The 13070-nt window shown below is 42.6% G+C and overlaps 1 protein-coding gene across 1 annotated transcript in view; it reads left to right on the top strand.

The window, feature by feature from the left end:
• The first annotated feature begins 2161 nt into the window (after positions 1–2161).
• LOC131229905 (uncharacterized) overlaps positions 2162–13070 on the top strand; it is a 95251-nt gene continuing 84342 nt past the window's right edge. Inside the window, exons 1-3 of the mRNA XM_058225986.1 lie at positions 2162–2662; positions 7865–7933; positions 8020–8127. Coding sequence (XP_058081969.1) covers positions 2255–2662; positions 7865–7933; positions 8020–8127 — 585 coding nt within the window. The 5' untranslated portion in view covers positions 2162–2254. The remainder of the gene's footprint in view (positions 2663–7864; positions 7934–8019; positions 8128–13070) is intronic.

Raw genomic sequence — 13070 nt, forward strand, 5'->3', positions numbered from 1 at the left:
AAACTACAAAATCAGCGGGGCAAACTAGGAAATCAGCGAGACAAACATGAAATTGAGCGGAGGAAACATGAAATTCAGCGAGGGAAACTTAAATTTAAGCGGGGCAAACTACAAAATCAACGGGGCAAACTAGGAAATCAGCGAGGCAAACATGAAATTGAGGGGGGAAACATGAAATTTAGCGGGGCAAACTAGAAAATCATTATGCCCACTGTGTTCGGTGCTCCGTGGGCCCCATCAGGATGTATGTGTTTCATCAATGCCGTCCATCTATTTTTATGGATCATTTTCTGATATTATACAACAAATGAGGTGTATCCTGATCTCAATTGGACCACATTACATGAAACGGTGTTTCATGAACATCGACCATTAAAAACTTTTTAGGGGTCATAAAAGTATTGGATCAAGATGATCTTTGTTTTTAGACTTCATCTGGGTCTTTATGACCTAATAAATAGATTGAATTTCAGATAAACAGTACAGTGGGCCTCAGGAGGATTTAAATGATTGATATCCAATCACTATTGTTTTCCTGCAGTGTGGTACATCTAAGATTTATATCCCTCTTATTTTTAGGATGAAGCCCTGAAATGATCTTTACAAATGGATGAACGGAATGGATGAAACATATACATCATGGTGGGGCCCACAGAGCACCGACCACCGGCCACGGGGCTGGTGTCAGGGGGAGTAGCCAATCCGTTACCTATACTAAATACATTCAATGTGGGCCCAACTGAGTTTAAAATATACCTGTGGTGTGTGATTTCTTCCCTGGACCGACCATTTTTGGAAGAAGACAAAATGCTGATAAGGGTAGCCCACAAAATGAGTTTTTTTCGTCTTTCTCGTAGAACCGGATCGTGAAAAGGGGGGTTGAAAGCAACGTGAAAGCAGCAGTAAAAAGGGAGATGAAAATCAAATGGTGAAAAGGGAAATGAAAATCAATAGAGGAAAGGGAAAAGGAAAAGTGGATAGCAGTAAAAAGGAAGGGTATTTTTGTCCTGAAATTGGGTATAGGCGCGTGGAGGTCTAAGTTGCAAAAGAAAGTTTGTACTCTTTCATAAAACCAGCTGGATAAAAGGTGGGGTCCACGGTCCTAAATTTCCCAAAAAACATCATACTTTTCTACACTGTGATTAGTCCAAGCCATCACTGGTATTATTGGCACTGCTCATTAAATACAGTACGTAATGATGTTGTCCAGTTAGATGGTGACAAGCAGGATTTTCCTGCCTGACACAAGCAAGGAATCTGAAATCATAAAACACATGCATCATGGCGGGGCTCATAGAGCACTCGTCTGCAGTCCACGTCCGTAATGTGGGCCAGCGTGTTGCCTGTGGCACCCCAAAGGATATCATGTGACACGAAGTGGCCCAAGCTCCATGGCCCCACCATGATGTACACGTATTATCCATGCCATTCATCTGTTTTTCCAGCTCAATGTAGGGCATGACCCCGGAAATCATATAGATCCAAATTCAAGTGTACCACACGGCAGAAAAAAGTAGGGATCGAATGATAACCCTTGAAAACTTTCTAATTCCTCCCGTGTTGTTTTACTTGCTATCTTACGTAATTATAAGGTTACACAGACACGAAAAAACACAAATATAAGCTTCATCCAGAACTTCCGTGGCCTCGAGAAGTTTTCAACGGCGGTCGTTCAATCACCCTTGTTTTCGCAGTCTAACTGAGCTTTCTGATCAGCATCATTTCTAACTCACTCCATAAAATGAGGTGGCAGAAACGAATAAATATAAACACATGTATCATGGTGGCCTCACAGAACTGGGCCCATGTCGTACCACGGGCAATCTGCTAAGGGAAGATTATTGAGCCATGAGAAAGTGGCATGATTATGCATCAATCAAGACTTTCCATCCAGTTGGCCTTATCATGCATCACCCACCGCTAAAAAATTAGTGGGATCAGACAATATTAACTTCAAATTCTCGCCCAAAATATTCGACCATAAACTAACTTTATTTTTAACCGTCTATTGTAGTTACTTTTTATTAAGGCACGGAATCATCTGATGTAAACGTATCATGAAACATATATCATCCACATCATGGCCACCTAGATGGACGATCTAGATTTATAAATAATCCTTCCACGTGTACCATGTAGAGACAGCGTTACCAGATTCTGGTTCTTCTGTCTCTACCATACCATCTACTTCAACCAAAATTCCATTTCTTTCCCCGGGCTCTCTCCTGCGGTTGGAGAGCAGAGGGATTTTCCGATGGAGAAATGGAAAGAACCCAGCTCTGCGGCGAGTCTGGACCTAGACCTAGACCTAGACTTAGACCTCGCTGCTTCTGATCATCCTAACCGTTCATCGCAACATCCCCCAAGGCCCACCAGATTCCACCCCAAGTCCACCAAGCTCAAACCCAAACCCAAGCCAGAACCAGAACCAGAATCAGATGCTCTTCCTTTATTGAAGAAGCAGCAGAAGGAAGGATCCTCTCTCCTCCATTTAAACACAGCACAACCCTCTCATGCCGTTACTGTCTCCAAAGGAGTAGTCTCAATTCAGGAGTCAGGAATGGATATTGACGACAATAGAGGTGGAGGTGATGATGAAGACGGAGTGGTTCGGGAGATTGATGTGTTCTTTACACCTTCTCCGCTCGATAACAATGCTCAGGTACGTACGTTCTCTACCTCTTTGTACTCAAATTTGATTAAGAAGGGTGCTTTTGGATTCGCCAATTTCTCTTCTTGTAAAATGGTGATAACTGAATTCTGCTGGTAATTATTTACTTTTGAGTTGGACCTGGAAGGACCATAGCTGCAGTTTGATGGCTAGTTCCTCTTTGATGGATTTCTGTCATTTCCTATTGGGGCCTGTTTGGATTTGTTGAGAAAAAAGACGAAAATTAATTTCTTTGGGAATAATGTATCTAGGAAAATTGGTGGAAATGAAACAGTAATTTTGTTTTCTGTTGAAAATGTCCATGGAGATTGGTCTTGTTTCCAGTTACGTTGTTTGGCAGCTCACCTCATTTGTGTGGAAACTTTGTGACTTGGTTTACATACCAATCTGCGATCCATGGCCCATCTCTATGGAAGCCCATGTGCCGACTTTGTCAGGATAGACTATTGGTGGGCCCCACATGGTTAAGTCCATCTATCGATGAGCCATAAGTATAACTACATGTGGTTAGGATCGGTTAACGATGAGCCCCATGTGGAAATATGTAGCTAGGATCGACTAACAGTGGGCCTGAAATGGTTAAGATTGTTTGGTGATGGACCCCATGTGGGCATATGCGTGGCTGGGATCGACTAATGGTGGGGGCCGCATGCTTAAGATCATCTAATGATGGTTCCATTGTGGAAATATGGTTGACTAATGATAGTGATGCAATCGTCACTAAAAAATTCCACCGTTTTCCTCATGTTTCTCCACATTTCCGGTTATCGGCGATATTGTTGTTGATATCAATATTGTTTCCGTATCCCTAGGCAATGAAACTTGTAGTGGCACCGATACTTCGAACATTGTGGTTGGTGGGTTGTAACATGAGCCTCACAATTGATGACATCTAAATAGGATTGTTGGTGATCTTCAATTGCTGTGTGATGTGTGTTGATGCAAAAATCTGGTCCACCCTTTTAGACCTTCGAGTACCTGCACAAGAAGTAAATAAAGGAGACCTTGGCTAGAGCAGGGGACCCTCCGATGCCAAAGTCAGGCTAGGAATCTGAATCTGGGTCTGGTAGTATCGAAGGGTTTTGGGTACGAGATTTTGTGTACTTTTCACCGTAGATAGGCCCTTTATTTATAGGGCAAGAGTTGATTACGTGGGTGGAGACGTTTCCTGAATTATAGACGTACGTTCAGCGGATGTCTCTCAACTGTTTCGCGTGATCTCTAGCGAAGATAAGATTTAATGGTTGAACCCCGAGAAAGTCGAGCAGAGGCCGATTTGTCGAGGCCGAGGTCTATGGTTGAGGCTAAGGTGGTCTTGGCCGACGTGACCTCGGAGTAATATACCGACCTTACCTAGGGGTAGTATGCCGACCCGGATTCTCTGGCGAGCCCTGACCCTTCTCTCAGTGCCGTGTAGATTGTTGATCTGCCGATCTGCCTTCATATGTAGTAGGTGACCGACCTCTTTTCCTTGGCCATTGAGGAGCTCATTGGTTATGACCGGCGTTGGCCAACCTTGTGTCCCGCAGAGATGTCCGAGCTTACCTCCTCTTTAGCTAGTCCATTTTTACCCATAACAGTTAGCCCCCTACTTTCGAGCTCGCGCAACAGGCTTGGGAAGTAAGTTGGTTTTGGTGAGATCAGACATTTTAGCTGAGTAGGAGCATTGGGGTGAGCTCTTGAGTTCTTCCTTTTATTAGGGGAATTATGCTTTTGTCAAACAGATGGGTTAACAGCAATGACCCCTTCATAAGGGACTGCGCAGTTTACTTAGGAGGATTATTTTCTTTTGCACTAAGGGATCCTCATTGTAGATCGTGTGATCCGAGTGGCATTACCAATTGTCTGACCTCTTCTTTAAGGGTCGGACGATTGGTGAGAACTGTTTTTCCCTTGCACTAAGGGAAGTCCTCAGTAGTTCGTGTAGCTTGGATTGTAAAAAAAGAGATTTTCTTCCCGATCTAGGGAACTTGTTCCATAGTAGAATTCATGGTAGACGACTTTTTTTTTTCTTACACTAAGGGAAGTCCTCGTAGTCGATTTTACAACTTGGATAGTCAAAATTTGAAAGAAGTTCTCTTCCTCTGACTTGGGGAAGTTCTTTTATTGTAGAAATCGTTGGACAGTAGAAAACATGACAGTAGTGTTGCGAGCACCTTTTTCCCTTTTAGAAAGGGAGGTCATCATTGTCCAGTAGGTCGGTCAGTGGACGCACTCTTGATCGGAGGACTTTTTAAGTCATCATGAGTAGTAGATCTTCAAGTGGTCAACATTCTACGGGCGAGGTAAGAGCCCCCCATGTCTTCTAGTCAATACATTCTTCAGTATTTGATGTCAAGGTCAGAGTTGGCCGATAAGTCTTATTATCGAGCTTGATTAATTGGTTCAGTTCAGTTATCAGGTTTCCTTGCTCAGCTCGGCTTCTTTCAGTATCTGCTCTGGCTTGGTGTTCAAGGGAGTACCAATGGAAGTGACTTTCTGGATGTCGGTTGGTGTGCTGGCATCAGTCTTGGTCGTCCTCTTTCTTTCTTTTGGCGTTAAAGACAGAGTGCTCCCCTTCTTCCTTTCTCTTCTTATCCTCAGCCGAGTTGTTTCCTCTTAAAGCAGCTCTTTGTGAACTAAAGAGCTCCTCAGCATTGTAATATTTTTGAGCTTGGTTGAGTAGGTCTGCGAGGGTAGTCGGGGGGTTCTTACCAATGGAGAGGGGGAACTTTCCTTGTTTGAGTTCGGCTACCATGGCGGTCAAATCTATCGGGTCGGAATAATCGTCGACTTGGACAGCTTCGGCATTGAAACGGATGAGGTAGGCTCTTAATAGCTTGTCCTCTCTTTGCTTGATTGTGAGAAGATGAGTTGATGGATTCCTTCTGTCTCCCACCGATGAACTGTGTGAGGAAGGCTTTGCTGAGTTGCGAGAAGAAACTGATGGAACTTGGCTTCAGCTACCTGAATCACTGTCGAGTAGCTCTTGATAAGATTAGAGAGAATGCTTGGCACATCACGGGGCTTAAGGCGCCATGAAGCTCCATCCAAGCTCTGAAGGATTCGAGGTGCTCGGCCGGGTCTGTGGTTTCAGAATAGGGGGTCATCTGCCGCATCCGGAACCTAGGCGGAAGCGTAGATGCCACAATGTCGTCGGTGAATGGTGGTTCGGTTTCTCCTAACATGAACTCTACCGAGGTCGACATTTGGGCATGGTAGGCTTATTTGACGTCGCTGATCTGCCCTCAAATTTTCCTGAGCTCTGCCTCCTAAGGGCTCTCGTTCTCGGCCACTGCTTCGGGAGTTTTTCCATAGCTCTTCCTCTGTAACACGAGGCGCAGGTCGGAATCGAGCGTGACTGCCCTTGAAGTGTGGGAAAGAGCTTGGGCTGGCAGCTCAGGAGGTTGTTTGTTTTTCTGCGAGTGGACCAGTGCTTGAGGTGGTGCAGTGGTAGAACACTCCTCTGCATCACGACCAATGGGTGGATTCTGTCTCTCCAGGAGTTGCATGAATCGATCAATGTTTTTATTCAAAGCTTCTAATCGGTTCCCCAAGGAGACTAATTGACCACCCCGGGTGTGGGATCGAGGAGTAGGCGCCGCAGGAGTAGAGCCGGCCCACTACTAGTAGGGCTGGGCACCCTGCTCGGCTGATGATTCGTGAAGAGCTGGGATGGTTGCAGCAATGGCACTAGTGCTTTTTTCTTTCCTTTCGCCGTTGTAGTTTTCTGGTAAAGTAGGAACGACTTTGATGTCGTTCCCACAGACAACGCCAAACTGTTGATGCAAAAATCTGGTCCACCCTTTTTAGACCTTCGAGTACCTGCACAGGATGAAGACAAAGGAGACTCTGACTAGAGCAGGGGACCCTCCGATGCCAAATTCAGGCTAGGAATCTGGGTCTGGTAGTATCGAGGGGTTTTGGGTAAGAGATTCTGCATACCTTTCACCGTAGATAGGCCTTCTATTTATAGGGTAAGAGTTGATTACGTGGGTGGAGACGTTTCCTGAATTATAGGCGTGCGTTTAGCGGACGTCTCTCAACTGTTTCGCGTGATCTCTAGTGAAGATAAGATTAAGTGGTCGAACCCCGATAAAGTTGAGGCAGAGGCCGATCTGTCGAGGCCGAGGTCTATGGTTTAGGCCGAGGTGGTCTTGGCTGACGTGACCTGGGGGTAATATGCCGACCTGACCTGGGTATAGTATGCTGACCTATATTCTCTGGTGAGCCCTGACCCTTCTCTCAGTGCTGTGTAGATTGCCAACTTGCCGACCTACCGACCTGCCTTTATATGTAGTAGGTGACCGACCTCTCTTCCTTGGCCATTGAGGAGCTCATTGGTCATGACCGGCACTGGCCGATCTCATGTCCCACAAAGATGTCCGAGCTTACCTCTTCTCTTTAGCTAATCCATTTTTACCCATAACAATGTGTTCAAAGGGTGCAGAGTCGGTGGCCATTGCCCATTGTCCGGAAGGTGTGGGAGTAATTCCTTACATTCTTTAGAATGTTTTGGGTAATGCTGGGGGTCCATCAAAGGCCTTTTATTGTCTTGGCTTGGGTGAGGGAATGGGAAGAAAGAAAAGGTGGTGTGGAGGTGAGTCTTGATGTCTGTAAGAGGGCTCAGCTGGTTGTAAGTGGGTGGGTTTCATGTATTAAGGATTTTGACCAAAGTGATTGGCCATTTTTGTCTGGGCCGCAGTGGTTGTTTGCTGTTTTGAGCCCTTTTGGTGCTCTTTTATAAAAATCTTCGTTACTTCTCAGAAAAAGAAAAAAAAAAACATAACTCTACGAGTTAGCAAGAAAATGACATATCTTACACTTGCATTGGGCTCCTATTTTTTTGGCTCTTTTTAAAGCCAAAATCCTTGTCCCTTTGTGATGAATAAACGTATTAATCATTGTGAAATAAGTTGCTTATTTGGCCATAGGGTTAAAACAGGTATTTGGCTTAGAGGCAATCCTTTTATCTATGTAATTAGTGGACATACTAATCGAATTTAGTTTCATACCTCGTTATTATGGGATTTGGGTATGAAAAAATGGCAACTTAAAAACTAAAGAGATCTAATCTCTCTAGCAAAACCATCTCATATATGCCCACATGATGTTCTACTCTATACCCATGTTTTTGAATAGTTACATTTTCTACTTTTGTTGTTATCTTTGATTATTGACTTTAACTAACAAGGTGTTTTCTCTGCCTTGCAGCTATATGTTATGCAATATCCCCTTCGACCTTGTTGGCGTCCTTATGAATTGAAGGAAAGTTGTATAGAGGTATGTTCAACCTTATGTTTGTGGTCTATGTATCTATTAGTTCAAATATTGATTTTTTATTTTTATTTATTTATTATTATTTTTAGGTTAGGGTGAAGCCTAAACAATCAAAACTTGAAGTCGACTTGGAGCTGAATGTTGATGGAGAAAATTATGATCGAGAGGTTGCCGAGCCTTTCAGGATCCGAAAGCAGGTTGATCCTAATTTTCTTTTTTATATTTGTAAAATCATTGACAACATGGCTGGTTACCAGTGGGTGGTGTTAGTTGTACGAGATAGCATTGCCAGGTGGATGGACCATTTTTTTTCTTGGATGCTATTGGCAAAGTGCTCTTGAAAATTATGTTTTAAAAAAAGTGCTCTTGGAATTTTGACTATAGTCTATCATTATATTTCTCGAAAAAGATTTATCCACCAATCTTGTTGTTTCTTGTGGATATCGACTGATTGATATTTGTTTTGTTCCTTGGTTGGCCATTAAGCCTGCATTTACTTTCCTGAAATTCAAGTTTCCTATAACCTGTGTGAGTAATTTCATTATGGTATACTGCTACATGCAGTTGCTAGTTTATTATCTTCAGTTTGTGATTATATGCCCCATTGAGCGGAACTTGTTAACGTCATGCTGGATATAAATGAGAGAGGGAGGAGGGAGTGTCTCCTACACTCCCCATCTAGTTGGAGCATTGATATTGCACATGCCCAATTCGCACACAATCTCCTGAAGCTGGGAGAAGGTAGAGTCTTTTGTCAGAATCTCAGCTAATTGATTATCGATTAGACAGGCAGAATACACTAGAACTTGGTTGAAATATTCTCTCACAAAATGGCAGTAAACTTGCGAAAACTAGATTAGAGGCAATGAGAATCACGGTTTGATTGTCACGATATAAGGAAACATGAGTAGGAACACCAAAGCTCATTTCCTGAAGGTGAGAACGAATCTCTTTGACCACAACCTGATTGTGTTGGAGACATGTGAAGAGTCATGGGGCCCCAAAACCTTTTAGGTTTGAATTAGTGTGGCTTGAAGAGGAGGGATTCTTCCGGAAAGTGAAGGATTGGTGGGCTGAGTTCTAAGTTTCTGGTTGGGCTGGTCATAGACTTATGTTCCAATTGAAGCTCTTAGAAGGAAAGATCAAAGACTGAGTGAAGGAGAAGAAAGATTCACCAGAGGATTAAAAAGGCCTGATTGATTGAGGTGATTATAAAAATAGATGGTATGGAGGAAGAGGGCCTGCTGGAGGAGGTTGAGGTGGTGGAGAGACACGTTCTAAAGGCGGAGCTTGACAAGCATTTCTTATGAGATGTGATAAAGTGGAGACAGATTGATGGTGGTTTGGCTTAAAGAAGGCGGTATCGTGAATGCTAGGATCAATTGGATCCAAAACCTTTTAATTGTAATGTTAGCATGAATGATAAAGAAGATATTTGAGACGAATCAATTTAAAATTTCTCTAATCTTCATTCAGATGAAGAATGGGTCATTCTGCAGCTCTTGTTTGACCAAATCGGTGATGCCGAAGCAGCTTTGGTTGGAAAGGAACTTCGAAGAGGAAGAGGTATGGGAAGTGCTAAAGAGCCTGGGCAGGGATATACATGAATGGCTTTCCGATAGCCTTCTTTCAATATTTATTTATTTATTCTTATTTATTTTTTATTTTTATTATTATTAGGAGGGGAAGAGGGATGTGATGGCATTTATGCCTGAATTCTTCGAATGAAATAGGCTTTCTAAACACTTGGGGCCTTATTTATCGCCTTGATCCCAAAGCAGGAGGGGGCTGAAAGTTTGAAAGATTTTTGCCCGACCAGTCTCATTGGCAGTTCATATAAGTTTCTAGCTAAAGTCATTGCGTCAAGGCTTTGCAAAGTTCGTGGCAAGCCATTTCGGAGTCCTGAAGAGCCTTTGTCTTCAGTAGGTAGATTCTAGATGGAGCTCTTATTGCCCAGGGATACATCGATTCGAGATACAAAGTAGGTAGTATGGGGTGTATAATCTATGGATTTGGAGAAAGCCTACAGTTACGCCAATTGGGAGTTTCTTCGCTATTTGATTAGGCATATAGGTTTTGACACAAATGGTGCAAGTGGATAGGGGAATGTATTGGTTCAACATTCTTTTCTATTTTGATTGAAGGGTTGCCTTAACACTTCTTCAAAAATTCTAGAGGGCTGTGTTAAGGAGACCCATTATCTCCTTTCTTTTGGTCATTTTGGTGTAAGTCCTTAGCAAAATGCTTGATAGAGCGGGAGAGGTGGGCCTCATTAAGGGCTATGAGGTGGGGCATGCATATATGCAGGTTTTGCATCTCCAATTTGCCGGTGACACTCCTTTTTCGTGATGCGGATAATGAATAAATCATTAATTTTTTGCAAAGTGTCAAGCTGTTTTGAAGCGTGTTAACGTCCAGAATAGCGAGTTAACATCCAGAATAGCGGGTTGCCTATTTGTATTGGCAAGCTGGCTAAGCATCTATGGGATGTGGCGATCAAAAGGATAGGCATGCAAACTCTCGGGTTGGAAGAGTTGTTACTTGTCTTTGGGAGGGAGAATTACGTTTATTGAATCTGCACTTGCTAGTTTGCCCATGTTTTTCATGTCGATGTTTCATTGCCTAGCTAGTGTGATTCAGAGGCTTAAAAAAACTAAAAGGATTTTCTTTGGCAAGGAATGGATACAAAGAATAAGGTTGGTGAAGTGGGAGGAGGTATGTAAGTCAAAGTCTACAGGCAAGTTGGGGATTAGAAGGCTTAAGCTTATGAACCTAGCACTTGTAGGCAAACGATTGTAGAGATTAGGGGAGGAGAGTGGCCTTTAGACCCGATTAATTATTAACAAAAACAGAAGAGAGGAAGGAGGGTGGTTTTCAAGATCTTTTGTCCAATATTGAGTTTCGGGTGCATGGAAAGCAATGTTAAAGTAGAAGAGGCATTCAAAAGGAAACTTATCCTTAGAATAGGGGAAGGATCGAGGGTTAGATTTTGGGTAGATACTTGGTGTGGGGAGGGATCTCTATCCCTAGCATTTCCTTTGTTATTTAGGTTGGCAGAGGGGGAGAACAACCCTATTTCCAAGTGTTGGGGGCAACATGGTGTGGTTCTTGTGGATTCAAAGAAAATTTTTGTGACGACGTGATAGAAGAAGTGATTAGCTTCATGAGCCTTCTCTAACACTTAAGTTTGAACTTGGAGGAACTTAATCAGTGGGTTTGGAGAGTGGATATTGCGACCAATACCCGATTAAGTCCTTTTACGTGGTCCTAGTAGGGAATTAGAGCCAACCGATCCTTCTAGTTGGATTTCGAAATTGAAAGGTCCTCACATTCTTGCCTTTTCATGGCTTGTGGCTAAAAGAAAGGTGCTCATGAGTGACAACCTCAGAAGAAGAGGCCTTGTGTTAGTTAATGGTTGCTCTCTATGCCTTCATGAGGCGGAATTAACATGTCACCTATTTATGCACTGCCCAATTGCTCAATCTGTATAGTGGAAGATTTTTTCATTGTTCGGGGTAGAATGGATCATGACGTAATCGTTGGAGGTTTTAATCCATGTTTAGTATGGTGTGGGTATGGTATATAGGAGAAGAAAGGAGCATTGGAGATTCATCATGGTCGTTGTGTTGTGATCGGTTTGGTTAGACAACAACATTTAAACCTTGAACAATTCCATAAACCAACTTTTTGTAGTCTTTCTAATGTCAAGCACTTGGAGAGAGAATGGGGTAAAAAGGGTATTGTATTCGGGGATGGGAGGAGTCTATTGTAAGCCCATTGGGACTTCTGTTCTGTGTCCTAGACGAGTCCTTATCATCCTTCTTTTTGCAATATATATTTTTATCCTTAAAAAAAAAAGTAAAAAAGAAAAAGAAAAAAGAAAAAGACATTCATATAACTTCCCATGTAACATGAGCATCAAACCATAATTTGCTTTAATAAAGGAGCGTGCCATCATAGTTTATTTCTTACTTTGGTAGGTTACTAGATTCTACCAATAAAGTTACAATAATCGCTTCTAGACTGTCTATTGGAGTGATAAAGTCCCTTGATATACATGGATTCACCACACTCTCTAGCAGCTTAAGCTTTTAGACTAAATGATTGTTTGACATGGTATCAGAGTGGAAGTTCCTATGTTCGAATCTCGAGAGCAGCAAATATGCCTCACTAATATATTATTCTCCCACGAGGGGTCAGGAAAATTAGATCTGGCCAAGGGATTGGGAAATCAAGCCCGGCCTATTTATGGTGTGAGTGTCCCTCCACCCTTGTCAATTTGTTCCCGTGTGGAGTTCCCACGCCGGGGGGGGGGGGGGGGTGTTGGTGTTGGAGTGATAGAGTCCCTTGATATACATTGATATACCACAGTCTGACAGCTTAAGCTTTTAGAGTAAATGGTTGTTTGACACTGTCCACCAATGAAGTTACAATAATCACTTGTAGATTGTCTGTCATTAGAAGATCCTTTATAATCAACATCACACTACCCACTCAGATTCAAGTAGCCATGTTTAGAGTAGTAAACCCCTTCTTAGAGTAGCCTTCAAATAATGAAGATTATGGGAGACAACATTAAGATGGTGAGAGCATAGAGCTCGCATGAACTAACTAGTCACACTGGGAGCATAGGCAATTGTTGGGCGAGTTATCATCAAGTAAATAAGCTTATCCACCATTCGACGATACATGTCGGATTATGAAGGGATTCTGAATCCTTATCATGAAGGCAATGATTAACGTAGAGAGGAGTATCCGCTGGTCGAGCACTCGACATACTTGATGTACAAGATGACCAAGAGCATATTTCCTCTATGAGATATTTCCCTTTTTGACCGAGCAACCTCTATTCCAAGGAAATATTTCAAAAACCTCAAGTCCCTAATAGCAAATGTACAAGCTAGGAAGGACTTCCCCTTATCTTACATCGTGAGGAATATATCACGATGAGTCCTTATCATCCTTCTTTTTGCAATAAAATTTTTCATCCTTCGTAAAAAAGAAAAGAAAAGAAAAGAAATTCATATAACTTCCCATGTAACATGAGCATCAAGCCATAATCTGCTTCAATAAAGGAGCGTGCCATCATAGTTTATTTCTTACTCTTGTAGGTTACTAACTTCCGCCAATAAAGTTCCAA

The sequence above is a fragment of the Magnolia sinica genome, chromosome 16 (assembly GCF_029962835.1).
Source record: "Magnolia sinica isolate HGM2019 chromosome 16, MsV1, whole genome shotgun sequence".
Taxonomy (NCBI): domain Eukaryota; kingdom Viridiplantae; phylum Streptophyta; class Magnoliopsida; order Magnoliales; family Magnoliaceae; genus Magnolia; species Magnolia sinica.